General features: G+C 41.2%; 1 protein-coding gene across 2 annotated transcripts in view; it reads left to right on the forward strand.

The window, feature by feature from the left end:
* PALM2AKAP2 (PALM2 and AKAP2 fusion) overlaps positions 1-22,075 on the forward strand; it is a 220,199-nt gene that overhangs the window by 107,178 nt on the left and 90,946 nt on the right. For both annotated transcript variants that reach the window (XM_041402284.1, XM_041402285.1), the window contains one exon: positions 4,854-4,936. In XM_041402284.1, the coding sequence (XP_041258218.1) occupies positions 4,854-4,936 (83 nt within the window). The remainder of the gene's footprint in view (positions 1-4,853; positions 4,937-22,075) is intronic.

Raw genomic sequence — 22,075 nt, forward strand, 5'->3', positions numbered from 1 at the left:
TATGTGACCTCTCCCAATCTGAGCACCAGGAAATCACCAGGCCTTTTAGTGGTTTAATAAATAAACATGTCAGCAGTCTTGCTAGAAGGTTTTTCCTAGACTGTGTCCTTTTTCTCTCCCCCTCTTTCTTTGAGGATTTTATTTTTCTGAAGACCTTCTATTAATCACAGGAATCACTGCTGACAAAGTCTGCTTTGTAGTGTAACATGGCTTCTGCCTCCTGGCTGAGCTGGGCACTGACAAGACATTAACATGAGGACATAGTCGATCTTTCATTTTTAATGACAAGTCCTGGGTAGCTGAAAGAAAGCAGACTGAGACACAGCAGGAATTCCTGTGATCCAAGTCAAGTGAAAATAGTTGCTGTAATAAATTGCCTCCTTGGCCTGTTCAAGACCAAGTCAAATGATGATCCAGGATTTATGTGGTTTGAGCTGACCTGTTCCAGTCTGAACAGGGCAGGAGGCACTCCGGTGAGCAGCAGACTGGCCAATAGATCAGGGATACAAGCACCCTGCAGAAGGGAGAAAGAAACAATCTAGGAGTAGTACTTTGTGCTTTTGGGACACATGTATACAATGTTCCATGGCTTTGAAAAGGACTATAAATGTTCTCCACAAGCAAACTGTCTCAATGAAAGAGAATAAACTGATCCATCTGCATTCCAGCAGACGGCTGATTTGGTCAGACAAAAATTACTATCTTGGGAGAAATGAAGAAAGCTTGATGTAGCTTTCCTGGTGAATATTCTTAAGTGCTTTATCTGCCTTTTCCTCTGAGGAGACACATATTTGCACTAAATTGTTCTCTGATTCAGCTTCTCTTATGCTACAACCTGCTTCTTCACTGAACCAATTTCTTTGACAAGAGGATGTAGGCTGCCAGATTTTGAATGGATGGAGACTACACCAATGTTAATGGCTGTATGGCATAAGTTTGGAGTTGTTTCCTGACAGCTTAACAGCACAGCAATGGAGTCCGTATGCTGAAAACACAGAGCTCTTTGTCACTAAAACAAATATCAAAACTAAGATCCTAAGTCTGTAGTTCCTGGGTTTTCTAAAGGAGTTTTGGGTCACTGCAGAGAGTTTACATACTTTAGTAGCTGAATTGCACCTTAAAGTTCCCCTTCTCTGTCTAGCTTGTGTGGAAGTAGAACAGAAACTCAAAGTGTTTGGGAGACTGAGACTGCAGGAACAAGGACCCTTGAGATGATGTGGTGCCTCCAGGTCAAAGCTAGCCCAATCAGAGGTGCTTCCCTATGGTCACAGTGCTAACCATGAAGAATTGTGATTTAGGAACAGGCAGATAAAATCTTCCCTTGTTTGCTGAGAGCAACGGGTGGGTGCACACAGCAGCTTTCCAGATTCCTCATCAGTAGCTTACTTTTTCATCCATATTTTTGCACATTCACTGCCAAATAAATCACCAGGAGCTACTGGACTTTTACTCAAATTTCATCCTTCCTGTCTTGACAATATCTGTTCCTTTCTCTACTAGCTGATGCTGGTGAGAGCCCAGATTCATTCTAATTATCTGCACCTTGATTTCTCTCCCAGATCTGTGTGGATATGTCTCTTAAGGGAAAGCTTTTAGCTCAGCTTCATTCCTGTATTATTATTTGGTCCTCTTTATTGCAAACCTCCTGTCATCTATCAAAACCTATTCACAGCTGAAATGAACAGCAAATAAAAGGAAACAAAGAAGTCAGCATAGTGCTGCACAGACGTGGAGCTAGCATGCACAGAGATGGATGAAAAGCCACTGAGCCCGAAGAATGCTGATGGAGCTGCCCTGCAGCTGTTCTGCTCAATTTACTTCATCACTGCTGTACAGACGACTATAAACGTAAAAACTTAGCTGTGCTAATAGCAGCAGGAACTGGTACTATCTAGGCCTTTATAACATGTCCATGAAAGTGAACATGCTTGGATATTTATTTTTTTTAATCCAAGGGTGATTATGACGTTGCCACGTCCTTCATGTAAATCAAGTCTGAGGTCAATCCTGTAGCAGATATGACCTGTCACCAAAAACAGTGGGGGATGAAGTCTACTCATGATATTGAAGTCTACTCATGATATTTATTTTGTGAAGTGTGTAGAAATATATAATTTCCTTATGCATGTTAATTTCTAGGCCTCAGACTTTCATGACTTTTTTCTAGCAAGGTATATTTTTTACCACTGTAGTACTATCTCCTTAGTCTTTCAAGTGTTGCTACGTCAATGGGGAATATATCTTACAAGTGGAGAACTTAAGACAATATCAGTGCCTTCCAAGGAGTATGCAAAATGCTAGTTGTAGCACAAGTGTGAAATTAGGTAACCCACATTTCCACTGAGCATCCTAGTCACCAGGCTACACTTTCTTGTGGCTACTTGCTGGGCTTAGGCTGCACATACATCAGCATTTCATCAGAGAGCAGTAGTATGGTTTTTGGTGAACTCATTCCTCTCTCCTCTACCACATTTGCAGTTGATTCAAGTGTGGAGTGATTCACACTACAGTTGTACTGTTGAGTCGCATGCAAGAGTGCTTTTGGAGGAAACCAAACCAGAAACTCTGCTGCAGGGTCACACGAAACACTTTTCGAACCATAGCGTAAACATAAATATTCAAATCAAGTAGTGTTCTTTGTGATAGTAGGGTAGCATTCACTCCAAGGAATCAGACTAAATCTAGCCTGAAATATCCATACATCCTGGAAGTATTTATAATACAGACTTAGATATTTCAGCACCAACTGCTCCTATCCTCTGACCCAGTCTGACAGCTACAAGGTAATGTGGAGGCATCCATTCAAGGATAACAAGCAAAATCTTCACACTTCCAAATACATTGCAGAAAAAGATGCACAGTAGTGTGGATATGAAGGGAAGTTTTAGTGAAATGATAAAAAAAGGTACACAAATCTCTTTCACATCTGGTTTTCTGGAGAGCTCATAGATATCAGTAGACAATCAAAGACCCATTATGCTGAAATGTTATATATAGATATATAAAAAGGAGGATCCTTTTGGTCTGGGATTAGCATGAATAAAGCTATGAAAGAGAGCTGAAAAGAAAAAAAATAAGATAAAAAGAACTCAGAGCAGAATAAACTAGTTGCTTTTTCTGCAGCCTCACTTCCAAAACAGCAATACTCTATGGGAATGTAAAGAAGGGATCAATCCTGTGGTAAAGTCACAGGATTAGAGTTCTGACTTTGTGGACTGTTTCAGAGTGTGGAGAACACTAGAAAAAAGGTCTCAATTCTATTACTTCTCACGTTGGTTTTAATGCAGTTCTCAAGCCTTCCTGAGGGCTACCTATTGTCTTTGTGGACTACATGGACAACACAGCTCAGCAGGTAGGAAGAACCAGCTCCAGAGAACCTGTGCTGGAAAAAGTTAAAAGCATTTTCAGAATTTTTATGGGCACATGAGTCCCACTGGCACTTTTTAATATTCTTCTCCCAGAGCCAAAAAGTCTAGCTGAAGCTGCAACCAGCCAATATTGTTAGAAGGAAAGATGCAGGTCTGTAGTGAAAGTCTCTCTCAACTACAGCTCAAGCTAACACTGTAAGCATGTGCCACTGTCCACTGGAGCAAAAAATATGCCAAGGGCATCTCTGAAACAGATCCTTTTTGCATAAGTAATCATAACACAATGGTGATGCATACACAAACAGCAGTGAGTTGAAGAGATACACTCAAGATTATAGACTCAAGTAGCAGCAGAGGACATGAATAACTATCCTTGTATTGACCAAGGTCTGCAAAGCCATTTCAAGATGTATTATTACATGAGAGACCTATTTCAAATTTAGTAGGTATGCACTGTGCTGTGGTAGCATAAGGAACTTTATTTAATGTACTCCCTGTGTGAATGTGTACCTTCAGCAGAGCTACTGGAGATGATACACAAATCTTTACACACCTTGCTTCCCTACAGAGGAGATCATGTAACCCCTATAATTTAAGTTCACAACCTAGAAAATATTCACAGATTTAATCTGACTTTAACCCAACATTATTTAATTATTGCCATTGCTATGGAAATTCTGAAAGCAATCAAGCATCTGTCTGTGGCTAGCGATGCTTAAACAAGATTGTCCCTGAAAGTGAGATTAGTGGATATGTTCTTACCTTCTTTAAAGGCCTAAACTTGATACAGAAATAAAAGTGCAGAGGTTCTCCCAGACAGGCTGCCCACACCATGCCCTGAAGGCTGTGCTTGTGACCTGACATGACCCAATAAGCAGTGGTAACTACTGCATGCATGACAAAACAGCATTCTCTAATATGACATAATCTTAGTTAGGGTCCAGATGCCCTTATTCTCCCTGCCCTTTGGATGCACAGAAGTGTTGAAAAGTCCTCTGGCTTCTCCTAGAGACAGGACCATCTCATACAGAGTGTGAGCACAGGCACACCTTCAGCACAGCAACAGGGGTGAGCACAGAGCAACCAGTGTCTAGGCAGCTGCCTGGGGGTGACAAGAGCCATCCCACCACCCCATCAGGAACCAGGGCAGCTCTGCCACTGGGAACCATCCTGGAGACAGGGATGGGCACTGAGTGGTCTGGAATGGAGCTCTTCCTGAGCCACGGCACACTGTGTCAACACTAAGCACCCATTGCATTTTCCCCAAAGAGCCAGCTGCCTCTATGCAGCACACAGCTGTGTCCAGCTGGCAAAGATATTTGTCAGTCATAGTTTTTGTAGCCTTTCAATGTTCTTTAACAACAATGACAAAATACCAGGTTGGTGACAGAGCATGGTGGGTAGAAATGGATCCAAAGCAAAGCAAAGCAAAGCAACCTCTCAGCTGTATTCTCCCATGGACAATAAATGTCTTTGGTTTTGTAGGTGCAGGAGGATTGGCTATGCTGCTGAGGGACCCATCGGGACCATGCTCCTGTGAAAGTTCTGAAGCCAAGGAGGGTGCAGGGGTAAGTTTCCTCTCACAGTGTCCTTGTGGGAGGCACAGGGATCTGCACTGTCCATAATTCTTGATGGACCCCACACTCAGTGGAGTGCATCCTATCTTCAGCTGCAAGGATGCTGTCATGCTGGGGGTAGTTTTGCACAGCAGACCCCACTGGTGTAAACTGTATTCTCTTGGCTTCCACAGGGCCTCTTTAGAAATAGCTACAAGTCCAGTGCAATGGTTAGGATTATGACAATTTTCAACAAAGGTGAATCTCTTGAAAACTTTGGTTAAATAATCCTGGCAGTTCATGGAAGATGGCCTCAAACCAACGCTCTATCCTTCCTCACTGTCAGTCAGTCTTCCACACATCTTTCCTTGCACGTTCTATTCTCTTCTTCTCAGGCTCCCCTGCAAATACTGCTACCCCACCTCCTTTCATCTGCTGGGCAGCTCCCTGTGAGCAGCTTGTCAGCATGAGGAGGTCTGAGAAGTTTTGCCAAGTGCCTTTCCAGGTAGCCTGGTGTATTGGGGTGACACAAGGAAACTCTGTTTTGCTGGAAAAGCCATGACGGGGAATATTCCTTTTTCTTTGTCGTTCTCACTGTGGTCATGTACAGCCATGTGTTCTCAACAGCAGCAAATTATATCGTCAGTAAGATAAAGAGTGGAAAGGCAGTGAATGGGCAGGTGAATTCCTGCAGGGCCAAGATATTAATCTTCATGATGGCCGATATTGCTGAAGTTTTTGTCTGAAGCCAAAAACAACCATGTCAAAAACTAGAGGTGTCTCCAAAAATTTTACACTAGACATTTCTAAAGATGCAAATTAGAGTATAGATAGGCCATATTAATATCTAAATTTATTTTAATCTTTCACACTTTTTAAAATTAAATTAAACAGCAATCTAGGCTTTTAAATAGGTTCATCTGAGACTGAGGAAGCATATTTCATACCTCTGCTATAAAAGTAGATTTGATTGGAATTTTTTAATTACAGTTAGTTAAATTTCTTTAGAGAAGAATTTAAAGATAAAATGCAGTAAATTTGTGTCTTCTTCTGGTCTGTGAGTGAAAACTAGTGTAAGAACTCACATCAGTTACCTTTAAGATCTTAAAGGCCACAGTGAATAATCAGCTCAAGCCAGCATCTGCATCACTTCTTTTTTTGAATGAGGAAAATGTAAACACAAAACACATTTTAATTTTTTTACAATATTTACTTCTTTCTTTTACTAGCTAAAAAAAAATAATTTTGTCAAAATCCAGATCTCCTGCAGGCTCTATTTTTTTCTTTTCTACAGTGCTGATAAAATCCAAATGGTTTGGAACAAGATGATGTTTTAAAAATACCAAAACAAAACAGATCTACTAATAACAAATACGAATCTGACTACATGTACTACCTTCTAAATTAACAATTTAGAACAGATGGCATAACACAGAAATTCACACTCCTGGGTATCAAAAACAATGACCAAATTTAAGGTTAAGTCTCTATAAAGCAGCAAGTCAATGCATCCTCAGAGATACCAATCAATAATAAACTACTTTTCATTAGGGAAAAAATTTATAACACAAGCAATAAAAGCAAGGTCTAAATTGATAGTGCAGATAAGTCAAAATGAAACCCCTTCATGTTATGGTTAAATCAGATATTTAAATTATTCTGGCTGGAGCTGGAGCATGGACTTGCACAGGCATTCCCAGACATTGTGCCCAGGTTGCTATCAATGCTCTGCTCAGTGTAGCTGCTTCGTGGCAGCTCTAATGTCACAAGCAGGACCTCTAGGGCTGCTGGGGAAGCTCTCAGCTGGATTTTAATCAGCCTGTAACATTCTCTAGCTGAAGTTAAGGTCATACTTAAGGAAGAGGGGAAAATGTTCGATGACTGCAGAATGCAATTTGTTGTAATAGCACAGTACTTCGAATGCTTGGGAGTGTAACATCACACAGAACAAAATCTGACAGCATTGTTTCCTCCTTGGTTTTGAAAAAGAGGTGTCATTTTTTCAATAAAGACCCCCTGCTGAAGGAACAGGTTTAACGACATAATTTTGCAAAAGGGAGGCTGACTCAGTGTTGTACTAATGTAGCTTGAGCAGAATCAGCAAAATACCAGCACAGGAAAGTCAATAAAGTCCATGAGAGTATCCTTACCCACATGGAAAAAAGATTAATTTAGTCATAGAAAATGACAAAGAGCTAAAATTTTCCTTAATAAAGTGCTAACAATTTGTGGAAGGGACAATCTTGTGTTTGAGGCAGAGATTATATAGAGCAGTTGGTTATAAACTCTTCCACGTTTGCTGAGAGAGATAATGAAAATGATGGTCCTTTCTATTGTTAAAATGTCAAATGGCAATGCTATTTTCATGTAAGAAAACTACCAGTTTTAGATCCACTCCAAAAATAATCTATGCAGACCTAGTTGCAGTATTGTTTCAATAATATTTTCAATTAATAGAAACAAGAAAGTGAAACCCTCATATCTGTGTTATTTTCAACAAAAAACTTACTCCAAGGGGAGGCCTGGGCCATCATGAATTTCCCTTCACTTTAATGGTCTAGAAACAAAGAAGCAACAAGCTACACTTAGGTCCTGGCTGTGCTATTGACTGTGTGGTTCTAGTAAATGGTAATTAGGGTAGCTTTCAATTAAGTGTAGAAAATTCTTATATCAAACAGATAATTATATTCATAACCAGTAAAGACAGGATATGGATCAGTAAACAAGTGCTACACTTGGAATACTCTCCCTCACCAGAGGGGGAATTTGTTTTCCTCCCTAAGCCATTCCATTAACATGCTCGGAACAAGCCAAATTAGACCTATTGTTGAACAAGACAAAGTTTGTGAGTAATCTTAGAGGGGCTTTTTATGTTTCTTCCTACATTTCTAAATAGCAAAATGCCGCCTCTTTATTGTTGCATTGTTGCATCCTGTTATGCCTGCAGCTCTCTTTGGAGTGCAGGTTCAGAATACAGTGTACTTTATTACTGAGCCATTCTTGCAGTTTTTGCTCAAAATGTGTATGTGTGTGGGAGTAGCATAAACTGCAGCTGGTTGTCTTTATATTTCCACCATTGTTGCTGCTGACTGGTAACAAGGAAGAAGATGTACATGAAAAACATTTGTTTTTTCTGTAATACTGCTGTACAGGAGATTGAGAGGTTATCTTGGTGGACAACTTCTAATTTCAACAAAATCGTTAGGACCATGGAAAAAATCAGCAGTAGGCTGAATTTGTCTTTGAGTGCTAATATTTGGTGCCATATTTTATCAAAAATATAGAACACCACTTTTCTTTTTCATTGGTGTTATAAAATATTATATCACCAAAGAACCTAAGTGAGTCCAGAAATTGATGGAAAAAATCATTAATTTCACTGTGCAGCTGCTTAAAAACAAACAAGCAAACGATTCAAGCAGATCTAGGATATGCCCCTTTCCCTCACCTTCCCTCTTGTCCTGCTGCCATAAATGTGTTGTGGATGAAAACTTTCCATATAACTCAAAATGGCAGAGGCTTTGATATTTTCAGCACTCTGTATCAGATTATAATGGAAATGCTTTTTCTGCATAGTACAAGTATCTGAAGCTTGCAAGGCCAGACAGCAAAAATCCCTGTCATCTGGGATGATTGGGATCTTTCAAAGGGTAAGGCTTCGTGGCCTTTTATCCCCTTCTTCCTGACTCTTCAGGCAGTTTCAGATATATCTCGCTGCTATGCCCACCTTGATCAGGTACTTCTGAAATTCATTCACAGTATGTGGCAAAACACTGAGGCAAGGTACCAGCCAACTTCAAAGAGCAAAATAGTTTATTTTCTGCAACTGATGCTTTCCTCAGCTGGCTCCTGCCTGCTCTCATCACTGCTTTCCCAGGCTGCACTGTCCATCCCTGGTCCTGTCCAAAGCTTACCTCATGCTGCAGTCAGCAGAGCTGGGCAGGGTGATGGAGAGGAGAATTCATCTGAGTTACTGAACCGCATGTCACAGCACACAGCTAAGAGCTCATTCTCAGTTAGTTCTGCTAATTGCTCTTGAGTGCATCTTTGTATCATCATGGAGGCAGGCGACACTGCTTAGAGAAACCAGAGACTTATCTGAGTCATTCAAAGTGATCAAACATTACGTTTGACCCCTGGCTTTGTAGTTTTATTTTTGTGACTCTGCGTGGAAACTGTCTAAGCTGAGTAACAACACTGTCAAGCTGTGGCACCTGTGTAAAACATGCCCCCCTACCTCCACATCCAAAGACAAATAAGATTGTCTCCTCCAACGGTGAGTTAGACATTAAAATGCACATCAGTTTTGTAGTGCAGAGTGTATTTAATCAGCAGACCTATTATGAGGCTATTATCAGGTTCTTGTATCAACTTATTATAGCTTCATTTTGCCTGATTGCACTTCTGATGATCAGAAAGCACAGTGAAGCTAAGACCTTATCTTATTGCAGGGACAGCCAGTCCTACAGCTGATCATAGGTTTGATCACTGGGCCTATTTCCTTTCTAATTCAAGAAAAGGACACTTCTTTAGGAAACTACGATACTTTTATTTGAGGGGAAAAAACATCTTCTTAGTTATGAGACAAAAATTTCTTCTTTGAACTATTATCCGCTTCTTTGAAATATTATCCACTTGTCTCTGATTTTCTGAGAACCTTAGGTAGTCTTAGTTTTCTCAGCCATTTCTAGTGTTGCCATCCACTCTGCAGCAGAGGACGCGTTCCATTTGAAGGCATTTAACACCACTGCAATAGCACTAGAAAGAATAAGCTTTTCACTTGCGAGGGCCTGGTAAAGGGTGTTGAGAAGGCAACTTAACTGCTGAAGATTAGCACTTCAATCTGCAAAACTCAGAAAGGTCGAGAATTTGCAGGACCATTCACTAAGACTGTAGCAACATGAAGGTGAAAATGTCAGGAGGACGGAAGAGGGTCCTGACGTTCTGTCTAGTAGGGATTTCAGTCATTGGAGGCTGACAGAGTTCCCCATGTAGGAGTAAAAGCAAAGGCAGAAGGATTTCTCTTCTTCTTTCTTTTTTCTCTTTCTTTCTCTGACAATCATTATGGAGCACTCTGTGGTAATGCTCCAGGAAAAGATGTCAGGACAAAATGTCCCTTTCTCCATTTAGTTCATGTTTGGAACAGAAGCAACTACTGTGTTGGCTTTGCCTAGCAATTAGAATTTAAGAACACTGACCTGTTTTGGAGGCCGCTACTTGTGAGCTGAAAAGGCTAGGAACATTGCAATATAAGCAGGTAAAGTTTAAATGTTATTGGTTTTAATAATTATAGAAGTTGTTTAGTGTAGTATTAGTCATCAGCTTTTGATTCTCTTTTTCCTTTCCTGGTTAAAATTTTGTGTAATGTCCTTTTATGCTCATCACATTTTCTTGTCCCAGACACTGACAGTTCCTCAAATTCTATTGACAGTTCTTTCAAAATCCACCTTGTGTCTCTCACATATTCATTTTAAGGTCTTTTCTTGCTATGACTGCAATCTATTCTAATCAGGCTTCTTTTGCAATTTCTACTTTCCACATAAATCCATGCAGGTGTTTCAAAAACTTTTCACTCTTTCTTTCTTGCTAGATTTCTTCACAAGATCTACACAGGCCTATTGAAAGCCTCTGATTACATTCTCTTTTTTTTTTTTTTCCTCTGCTGCAAGTCCCAGGTTCCCACCCCGCTTAGTTTCTGCTAAACCTCAATTTCTGCTAATTGCGTCTCTTCTTTGCTGTCACTTTTACTTTAGTCCTCTCTCCTGTATCTCCCACAGTTGCTTATCTCCCTTATCAGACTCTTTTTCCTGGGGTGACTCTGGCCTCAGTTTTTCCTGCAGGGGCAGGAGAGGTCTCTGCACATCAGCACCCATTACTGTCTCCATTTTGATAACATCATGGGCCAGATAAGAAATCACCATGCTGAATGAGATAAACTTACTAAAGGAAAGCCTGTCTCAAGTCCAGGTCTCAGTAAACACTTTGGATCCCTCTAAGAGCATAAAAAACTTCCAGCTCCTTCTTCCATCACAGTTTTGATCATTAATGGCAACAAATTATTTTGGTCTTATCTTTGCTTGAACTACTGGAATTTATAGTTATAAATAACTCAGTTTTTGCAAATACTACTAAGTTGAATAATCAGTGAAATACACTATGTATGGGTGTTTATGCATAGATACTTAAACATTTCTGGACTGTACATTTTGTGAATTGCCTACACAAACAATTTGACCAGCTCTACAGTACTTTCCTTTAATTATGGAGCCTAATGTATTTAAGCTGTTGCAGGACAACACTGCTTTATTCTCTGCAGACAACTTTATTCTTTGGCTTGTTCTTTTTATTGTTCCACTGGTAGTGAATAAAAGGCTGCATCTGTTCCTCAGGAAGGACTTAATCCAAAGCTTATTGAATACATTGGAAGAGTCTCCACTGGGCTTTGGATCAAGCTCTTTAGTTCACAAACAAATGCTTTTTGTGAGAATATGCTATTCAAGTATTGTATAGAAGAGTTACAGAGGTTCCCTATTTCTAAAATAATGACTGCTCTTTAAATCTTTTTTGCTATGCCCGCTCTATCACAGGAACAATATGCAACTGTACATAATTGTTGCAGTACTGTAGTCCATGTTTATCATGCCCCACCAGTTGATACAAGTGTAGAATATGTAATGCTGTGGTAACAAGTACTGCTATATTGACATGGCTCTTCCTGCGGAGACAGTAATCCAAAAAATAATAGAGATTCACTTACTGTCATGAGGATGGTCTGGCTCAATCAGGCAAGCTGGACATGGCAAAACATCTTTGAAGACTGTCTCGTATAGGTGTCATTGATAAAGCTGAGTTGAAAGAGGGGTTTGTAGAATAAAAGAGGACACTACTGAATGGATTTTTTTTCTACCCTTAGGAAAATGAGCTGACTGAAAAGAGTCACAAAGGGGGAGTCACAATAGGGAAAAGAAACAGGGGCTATTGTGGACAAGGGTACAATGAGACAAAGATTAGGCACAAGGAATTAAAGCAGAAACATTAGCTGAAGCAAGACTGTAAAGAACTTTAAGTGAAATTTTACAGCTCCAGATTTGCAATGACTGCGTTTTCTGCAAGGAGGGAAGATCCATGAGTTGGTTACACAGTGGCATTTGGCATTCCTGAAAGCTGCAATAAAATAGATTTTTTTTTTTTTTTCCTTACAATACTACAGGTACTGAATGCTTTTTTGGATTTCTTGTGAAGGGAAACTAACAATTCCCGTGCATCGAAGAGAACATGATGCCAGTGAAACTTGGCTGGTTTTTCAGCTTCAGAACAGAGTAACTTTTTCACGTGGGTGTAGATGACAGAAACAGTTACTGCTGGGTATTACTCCTCTGACAGAGCTGCTTGCAGTAAAGCACACTATACTGTGTGGTAAGTGCTTGCAGGGTTGCACACGTAGTTTGTACGCTGATGGTGACTCAGACAGTTTATGGAGACAATACTAAAACATTACTCACTCAAGGAGTCACATTTAAGCCAATGAGATTACTCACGTAGTGAGCGGCTGATAGAGATCTTGCCAAGCTATTCCACCACATAATAGATGTGTGTAAATGAGTCTGTTAGTCAGGTGAATAACTTCAGAAAGGAATTTTTAAGTTCATTCTATGTATGAACTTTTTCTATTTGAACTCCCTAAACACAGCTGAGGTCGTATTACGTTTTGCCAACTCCCACTAACCGGCAGTCCCTATCCTAAAACTCATCAATTCATACAGACAAATAAGGGAAAAGTGACTTGCCTTCAGTCACATCACGAGTCAACAGCACTGACAGGAATAGAACAGGGATCTCCAGTCAGTTGTCTACCAGCACCTTCCTGCCTCTGTAATTCACAACATTTAATCCCTGCACTGAATATAAAGCATTTATGAATGTGACCCCTAAATTTCCTGCAGCTCTTCTGCTAACTGACTGGTGGATCTCTGCATTCATTAGCTTTATAAATGCACAGAGAATACACTGAAGTACCATTTTCATCTCACACACATCATTACAAGCTGGTGCATTCCCTCATCCAGCTCATCTCCATGTTTTTTTGCAGTCAGAGAAATAACCAGAATCACAAGAATTTCTGACAGCCAGTCTAAGACACTTAAAAATCTGCATTTCAAGCAAAACTAATTTTTCATATTCAGTAGAATTCAGAGTGGAGGCTATCACATTTCAGGACTGCATTTCATTTAATAAATGTTATAAAAGTTCCTGGCATATTCAGCATAATTACCACAGTATTTTCCTTCCTTTCTTTGTTCTGCATTGCTCTCAGCACATTTTAGAGTTCATAGAGAACACGAATAGCCTGAAAAAATTTATAATAGGAAGAGGTATCCTCTCCGAATTATTCTCCATTTGAACGTTCACTGCATAACAATAAAAAAAAAAATCTGCCTCACTGAAACCAGGCTCCCCTATACTGACAAGGTCCAAAAGCAGAGTAACTCCTCTGTCTCCTGAACAAAAGAAGAACAGCAGATACTGATACAGCTTCACTCTTTTTGCTCCGTATTTCTCTCTCCTCTCCTCCAAACATCTTTGTCTTTCATTTCCTTCTCTTTATCTCCCCATCCTGAGCTGCCCTGTGTCTCTTCCCCTTTCTCACTCCAGGCATTCTGTTGGCAATGGTTCCATCCTCTTTCTGTCCATGGAAGAGCACACATCTGTACAGAGGCAGATTGCAAACTAGGTCAGTTTATATGGCAGAGATAAAAAGAGCAGGAATAAGAGCCTTTTTGTATAATAACAAGGTCTCACATAAGCATGTGGCCCGGTTGTCAGAGATGTTGAGCATCTGCTATTGCAACTGACTTCAGTGGCACTAGTCCCCATGTCCACAGGCTGCAGATATAGAAAAACGTCCTCAGTTTTGCAGTCCCCTGCAAGCAGAAGTTCAGATACACAGTCACAGTTCCTTGATGTCCTCCAAGACTCCACATTAATCTCAGGATCTGCTTTTGTCAATTTTTCCAACATGTTCAGCACAGTCTTGGGATGTAAATTGGTCAGTCATTGGAGCAGGAATGAGGTGATACTGGGTATAACACCTTTTCAGTTCACAAACACATAAAACAGGCCTGAAATAGAATGACAAGTGAGGAACTGTCATGTGAGTGTTAAAAATAACTATCTTTCTTGACAAATATTTGGTTAATGCAGCTATCTTTATATTCTTCCTCCTTTCAGAGTTTTTAGGACAATACCAACTGATCTTGCAATTCATTATTTAGGTAACTTTATTTTAACACTACAGTAAAAATAAGGGAAGACTGCACTCTGGCAAAGATTAATTGCTCCTTCCCTCTACCTGCAGCTCTCTGTAATGCTGTAAAAAAATTACAGAGCATTAACAAACTGCATCAGTCTCATTTGTGATGTTGCTTTACCTAATGGAAGAAAATCTGTGCAGCAGTCACATGCATCAGTCCAATCTTGTATGAGTCCAGATAGCAGGAAAGGGGCAGAAGGTAACTGTTGGAACAATAAGATAGAGGAAGAGGAGCTCTAAAATTCCCCGTTTGACAATGTAACATCATTGGTTTCCACAGAGTTTTCTCCACAGTCCACTACCGCCAGTCTCCAAAACATAGGGTCTTTAGAAAGCATGATACTTGACAATGCTTATTTTAATCATGAATCTGAGGCCTGGAGGGGACCTTTCTGCATGGTTCTGAAGGTTTTCACAAGAAAAAATCACTAATTTCTTTCCCTTCCTCCCTTCCGGTAACTGCCTTATTCTGTTTCTAGCAGCTGAAGTTCTTAAAAACCAAATATAGGGTGGTCAGACCTATGAAACATACACAAAGGATGTAACCCCTATGCTCCTTTTCCTCTTTCCTCCACATCCCCATATTGCTATTTGGATGGCGTGCTTATCTGTGGGAGTACAGACTCTTATGCCTGTAGGGCAGGATGGCTAGCAGGATCAGCAATGCATGTCCATGCACAGGTGCAGCTTTCCTTTGCTCCCTGCCTGCTGTCTGCAAATAGGCTGAATGAGGACGTACTGTGATTCTATCACCTTATTCTAGAAGGAGAGAGGCTAGGAGTCCTGTCTTTGGGCAGAAAATTGCATTGCAGACATTCCTGGGGACATTCCTAGATGCTGCAGCTGAAACACCCCTGTTCAGAGCTGATTCCTCTTCCTCCTTCCTGTGCCCCATGCTAGTGGCAAGTAAAACACTGTTCATAAAAAAGCCCATCCTCTGTCCAGAGAATTTACAGCAAAGTCTGAGAAAGAGAAAACAGACGGCTGCCAGTAGGGAGAATGGCAGACAGTTCCCTGGTCAAAGACCTTGGTGGGGTTTTTTTTTTTGTACCATCTCTTGCATGTTTTTAGACATATATTTATATATATATATTTTATTTATTTATATTTTAGACATATATTTGCAAAGAGGGTTGTGGCCACGTGTAGTTGATTATTAGGATAGCTTCTTTCTTATATTAATAGCACCAGCTTACATGTCTGTACTTACATGTGTATGGCTCAGTTTCCTTATACCATTAGCTTTTATTATAAACCATTTTCATTATCACACAGTGTTCAGGGAGCAACCATGCCTCTGTGTGTGCATCGGTGTCCTTGAGTCCTCAACAGAGAATTCAGCAGCTGAATTATCAACAGCAGCATGTAACCTCCCATTTAAAACACTGGCGACTGAAGAGTGGAGGGTGGAAAATGTGACACTAAACTTCAATACAGACTGAAGAGCTAGAGGTTTGCAAACCTCATGCCTGTACTGTCCAAATACAGAGATGCTAATTGGGTTAGAACTAAAGGACACTTAATGCAATCTATCTGAGAAGAGTCAACATTGCTGCTGTAAAGTCCTGCCTTAAACAAACCTTTTGGAGGTCCCTGAAAAGGTCAACAAAAATGTGGATAAGGGTGATCTAATTTCCATATCAGACTGGGTGTCTAAAAGGTTCTTGACAAAGGCTTTTAAGAAGCAGAGAAGAAGAAGAGAAGGCTTTTAAGAAGCAGAGAAGAAGCTTTCTCTGCTTTTTCTAAGCAGAGAAAGCAACAAGAGGGGAAGCCCTGGTATAGCTCAGTAATTGCTTAGAAGATAAAATTCAAAGTACAGGAATAAATCACCAGTTCTCACAATGGAGGGAGGTGCTGGATGGTGTACAGTTCTGCAAGAGTCAGTGTTGCAATGTGTGCTGTTCTATGCACTCATGCCTTACCTGGGAATGGAGTCAAATAACAAAGTTAATCAAAAAGAATTTATTTGGCAGTAATAAGAAAAAAGATTGTGAATAATTATACCTGGACATTATGAGACTGAATGTTCAATATCAGAAATCCAGTATAGGTGAATGTAAAATAGCACACATGGACAAATAGTCATTAAAAATGGCTCTGAGCTGGCATGAGTAAAGTCTCAGGATTATGACAGGCCATAGAAACATCACCTCTTGTGCTCAAAACATCCTCATGAAGTATTGTCAAGGAAAAACATCATTGTGCCACTCTATGAATCCATGGTTTGATCTTAAATCCTGTGTATTTCTTCAACTCAAATTTAGATCTGTTAGATGAGGGTCATGCTCAGGAGTGCATCAAGGATGGTAAGAGATACAGAACAGTCTGTGGACAAAGGTCCCCATGAGAGCAACCTAGAGCTCTTCAGCCAGGAAATGTAATGATGTACAGAGATTATTATGGAGATCTACAAAGCCATGAGCAGGTCTAAGAGAGGGTTAATTGTTCCCATCTCCAGCTTAAAGAAAGGGTTAGTTGTTCCTCATCTCCAGCACAGAAGCTGAGGGGATAATTAAGCTTTTATCGAAACAAAAAAATAAAAGGCAGAGCTTCTTCACAGGAAGAATAGCAGATTAATGGGAATCCTTGCAAGCGTATTTGGGTTCGAGGCAACACTGAAGAAGCCCGGGACAGCAGTACTACCTATTAAAAAAAAAAAAAAAAAAAAAAAAAAAAAAAAAAAAAAAAAAAAAAAAAAAAAAGGCCAAACCACACCAATAAAGAAAATCAAACCAAAACCAAACAAAAAGAAAACAGCCCGAAACCAGCGGCTTGGAAACCCCCGGAGCTGGCGAGCCGCGGGGCCGCGTTCCTTTCCTTCTCCCCCGGTCCCGGCTCCCTCCCCTCCCGCCCGCCGCGGGCATCGTAACAGGAGAGGCTCGCAGGCGGAGGGTAACCCGAGCGCGGCAGGGCGGGGGCCGCGGGGGCGGCCGCGGAGCCTCCGCACGGAGCGCTTCGCCCCGCGGGACGGGACGGGACGGGACGGGCGCGACGGGATGGGATGGGGCGGGGCGGGGCGGAGCGGGACGAGGCGGGCGGCGGCTTTGCCCCCCTCTTTTGGCGTCGGCGAAGGGGGCGGGCGAGGAGGGAAGTGGGGAGGAGGAAGAGGAGGAGGAAAAGGAGGAGGAAGGGGGACCCGACGTGCCGGGGCTGCGCGCGGAGCTGGCAGCGCACGCTGCGAGCCGGAGGAGCGGGGCGGTTTGGATAAGGTACCTCCGAGCGCCAGGATGCGCGTGTCCGCGCGGCATCTGGCTGCCTGCCTCTGTCCGTGTGTCTGTGTGTGTGTGGGTGCGCGGCTCCCGGCGCGGAGGGAAGGGAGGCAGCGGTGGCTGCGGCTGCGGCGAGCTGGCCCTCGGCGGGTTGTGGGCGGCAGAGGGCGATCGGCAGGGCGAGCCGGGGAGGTGAGGGGGTGTCGGTAGAGGTGCGAGGAGGGGCAGGGGAAAAGCGAGGAGGGAAGATGTAATCGCGGGGAGAGAGAGAGGAGAAGAGGAAAGGAGAATGCAGATGCGCGGAGGCGAAGAGGCCAGGAGGAAAGAGGGCATGCCGAAGGGGTCGGTTCTGCCCTTGCCATCGGCAGCCCTGCGCGGTGTGCCCGCGGGATCCCCGGCGTGCGCGGCCCGGGCGGGGGGCTGCCGGCCGGAGCGGGGGGGCCGCGTGCAGAGAGCCGGGTCTGTGCTCGCATCCCCCGGGATCTGCAGGTCGGGGGGCGGCTCTGCCCGCCGGGGCTGCGGCCGGGGGCCTCCGCTGCCCGCCCGGGGCGGCCGCCGTGCGCGGGAGACGGGCCGGCTGTGGGTGTGGAGGGGGTTCGGCGAGATCCTGAGAAACCTGTGACGTAATTATTTTTTAATCGGCCTGTGTTTTTCATGGCGATCTCAAATTTTCCTGGACTCCCCTTTTTGAACAGAAAATCCCCTGTATCTTTGTTCCAAGTATTTCTATTTTTAGATTCCTCTGTAACAGCAAAGCGAGTTCATGAGTTATAAATATTTTAATTATTTTTTATTTGGCCTTTGCTGAGGACCACTCCAGTGTAAACTTCCGAAACACTAGTGTCTCCTTCAGAAAAGTTATTGAAATTATTACTGAGGTGAGCCGGCCGGCAGCTATTGTGGGTATACCAGTGTTTGAGTTCCTGATGACATTAATCATTAGCCTTAAGGAGCAGTCATCATACTGAAGTTAGGTTTTTATCTTGAGATGCATTACCTGTCAGGTCCCAGAAGATGTACATTAGGTGCAACTACCACTGTTAGAAGAGATAGAGCATATTCCCCCAGTTGTGATTTGACCAATGAAATAAACTTGTTGTTTTATTATGAGTGGTGATTAACAGTTCAACATTGTAATGATATTCTCTGATTCTAGCATTGTCTCATAGCTCTGGTATGTCAATTTGTTTTCATGCTGTGTAAGTGTTTTGCAGAGGTTTTGCCTATCTGGCAGGGATTTATTTCAATTTCAAAATTACATTTTCTGATCTCAGCAGCCTCAGAAACCCAAAGAAGTTCTGTTACAGTGTGTGACTTTTTTTTTCGTAAGAAATGCAAGTTTTTTCATGTCTTTAGATCACAGTTTTTATGTCTCTGCACACAGCAGAAGTTACAGCTGAAATTGTGTTCATTTAATTGTATTCATTGCAATCATTTCTGACCACTCAGTATTGAGTGTTTTTTATCGATTTATCTTCATTTTATATTTGAATGCCAGTCCATTTAATGCCCTGCTGTAGCCTCTGCCAAAGAAAGTGTTGAGAAATTTAAAATGTTACGTACAGATATTGGCTTTTGAGAACTGATACCTTGTTTTTGTATTAGTTTTCCAGCTGTCCAAAGAGTACAAGTCCCAGGTGAGCTCTTAAGTAAATTAAGCCATATTTATAGATATTTTGTAATAGTGCCAGTAAAAAATAGGTCTTGTGGCAACTGATGGTTATTTCCCTTCACTGTGGATGCACAGCTTCTGTACAAAGGGGTGTGTGCAGTCCTTTTAAATTACTCCAAACTCCTGTTGACTTCAGCCAGAGTTTTGGCTAAGTTAAGAACACAGGATCGTATGACTTACAGCGTGAAAAATTCAGCTAGCAGAATCCTGAGCAGTTTGATGTATACTTTGATCATAAGATAATTTGATTCATGCCTGGTTTGTCTTGTCTAATCTGCAAAATTCACTTTTGCTACTGGAAACACCTGCTGATTTAGCAACTACTATTGATACTCCATTTATAGCAAGACAAGAAGAGCTGCATAAAGCAACATCTAGAATTGTCCCTATTGTTACTGTTCACAGTGTGATTTTTCTCTCGTTGATGTGCTGCTGTACTGATTCTCAGGCAGTTCTGACTTCAGCTGATGGGCAGTACATTTATGGTTGTGGGATAAAGAGGGTTGTTCAAGCTGCCAAAATAGTCTCTCTTTCTTCCTTCTACCCCCCCTATGAAAAATCAAAAGCTGTGGCAGCTGTATCTTCGAGCAGGCTGTGCTGAAGGAGCAGATCTTTGTTCTCATGTGCGCCCTGTTTCTTGAATGGCTAGAGTTCAACCTGAATTCTGTGTAATTTTGATATAATTATCATTGCCTATTTCCCATTTTTAGGTGGATTTTTTTTTTGCTTTTGTTTAAATGCCAAAACTTAAGGAAGGTTCCCTAGGAAATTCAGCACAGATAATTCATTAAGGAAAAGTCTTTTCCAATACTCCCACTTACTAGGACCAAGTCCATTAAAGTTGATGTGGATAGGCTTGGCATTCAAATTATGGTGGAGAAAAAAAGTTGGCCTGTTAATTGATGATGATGCTGGCTTACTTTAATATTGCATTGCTCCTGTAGAGGGATGTTCTTTAATGGATTGCTGACCTAGACCACTAGAGTGCAGTTGTATAAAATTAGGTTTAATTTTGAAATATAGCAGCAGCACTGAATGAATGCCAGCAGATGCAGTTATATCTATAATTTACGTTGTTTTCTTTGAGCCATATGTCAAAGTGGTGCTCTTTTTCGTCTACATCTCCAAAATTTTAAGTCTTATCTGCTTAACTAACTGTAAGACTTTGGCATGCATTGCTCTGGTAAATTAGCAAAGTCCATACTCTGTGAACTCTCCTGTCTGGGATTCTTCTGCTGCTAACAATGTATTTCACAGTACAGCTTGATGGGGAGGGACCTGGAGAATGATTCTGCTGGTTCGACTCCAGTGAGGGAGACAAACCTTGCAGTCTCCCTCTTGGGGTAAGTCAGTTAGGGACAGTTTCCATCTCAGCCATCTGACAATGACAGATGTCCAGTTGTAGTTGGTAACATTAACTATCCCATATTGTTCCAAATGGGAAAGATTTTTACAGAGTCAGATTGGGAATTTTGGGGGGGTTTTGAAATACCTTATGGTAACCTGTCATCATAGTCATTGTGGTTGACTGCAGGAATCTAGATACTGATTAAGATGGCATCTCAAGACCCTTCCAGTATTTTCTGTCATCAGTTAAGAGTCATGGTTATTCAGTACTGAAATGTGTACAAAGCTTTAAAAAATACATGTTGCACACAATAGCTTCAGGAGATCACACATGTATCTCACTCCACCCCAAAAAACAAGTGTGAATCATCAGTGCTGAAGTTTTTCACCTGTAAAACAGAATTCTTGTTTCTTCTCCTCTACACTGGATAATCTTCAGGGCTTTTCCGTAATTTTCGCTCAAACACACTTAGTTGAAACTGTAATTTCAGCTGCTACTGCAGGTCTGTTTCTCAAGTAATAATATTCACAGTGCTTGACTTTTCTGGTATTATGACAGAATTAACAAAAAAGAGGATACATATTTTTCATATTAAAATTCTGAGTTATCAGCACAAATTGTTGTTCTTATTTTTGGTGGTGAATCACCTTCATTAATCCGTTACAATTGTAAATCATGCCATTCTTAAGTTTAAAAATGGATTGCTTTATTTAAGATTATAATTAATGAGAGTTCAAAGTACACTTTTTGTTTTGATGACGGTAACATACTGGATTTCCAGGAGAAAAGAGACCTGTATCCTCAGAATAGTTCCTCAGAAATGCTATTGAAATACTGTATTGTAACAAGACTCAAGTGTTGCATTGCTCAATATGAGACTTACATGCAGTGTAGCATGAAAGTGAGAGTTTTCCCTAGGTATTATACTGGCAGAGAATTATTTATTTAATACCTTATTAATAACAGAGAAAAACAATATGGTATTTAAAATAAATCAGGTTTCCTCCAAAACATATCTACATCTATTAGAAAGGTTAGGAATATTGCTTTAAAAGACATGCACAAGCTCTAGGGAAAACTTTGGTATGTGCTACTGAATCATGAAAGTGTATCCTGTTCCTTTTTGGAATTTTCTTCCATCTTTATCTAATTGACTAAAGAGATGAATCATGATCCAGGGGGAAAGAATGCTTCCAAAACTCTGGATTTTTTTTCTCCAGAATCTTTTGGTTACAATGATTTCTTCTGGGGCTCTGGGCATCATAATTTTCCTGTTCTCCCCTGTTTCTGGATTTGAAAGGAGAAAAGAGCAGAAAACTGTGTGTATAAATTGCTAAATGCACATCACCATATCTAACTCAAAAGGGAAGGGTTCTCTGTGTTTTACCAGTTTTTGTGTTGCTTTGTGCAACATCTGTTAGTATAATTCCTGAATGAATCAGGAAAAGTTTTTACGGGTGTAGTGAGTGTAGTACTGGCAGGGAAGGGTGACTTTTGTGCATCTCATACATTCCCTTTCTAGCCACTAAAGTTGACCACTTCAACAAAACAGCGCAAAAAAAAAAAAGAATCTCGGGTCATGGTGATTTTCAAATACCTTTAAACTGGTGGC

The sequence above is a fragment of the Onychostruthus taczanowskii genome, unplaced genomic scaffold (assembly GCF_017590055.1).
Source record: "Onychostruthus taczanowskii isolate IOZ18803 unplaced genomic scaffold, ASM1759005v1 scaffold196, whole genome shotgun sequence".
NCBI classification, from domain to species: Eukaryota; Metazoa; Chordata; class Aves; order Passeriformes; family Passeridae; genus Onychostruthus; species Onychostruthus taczanowskii.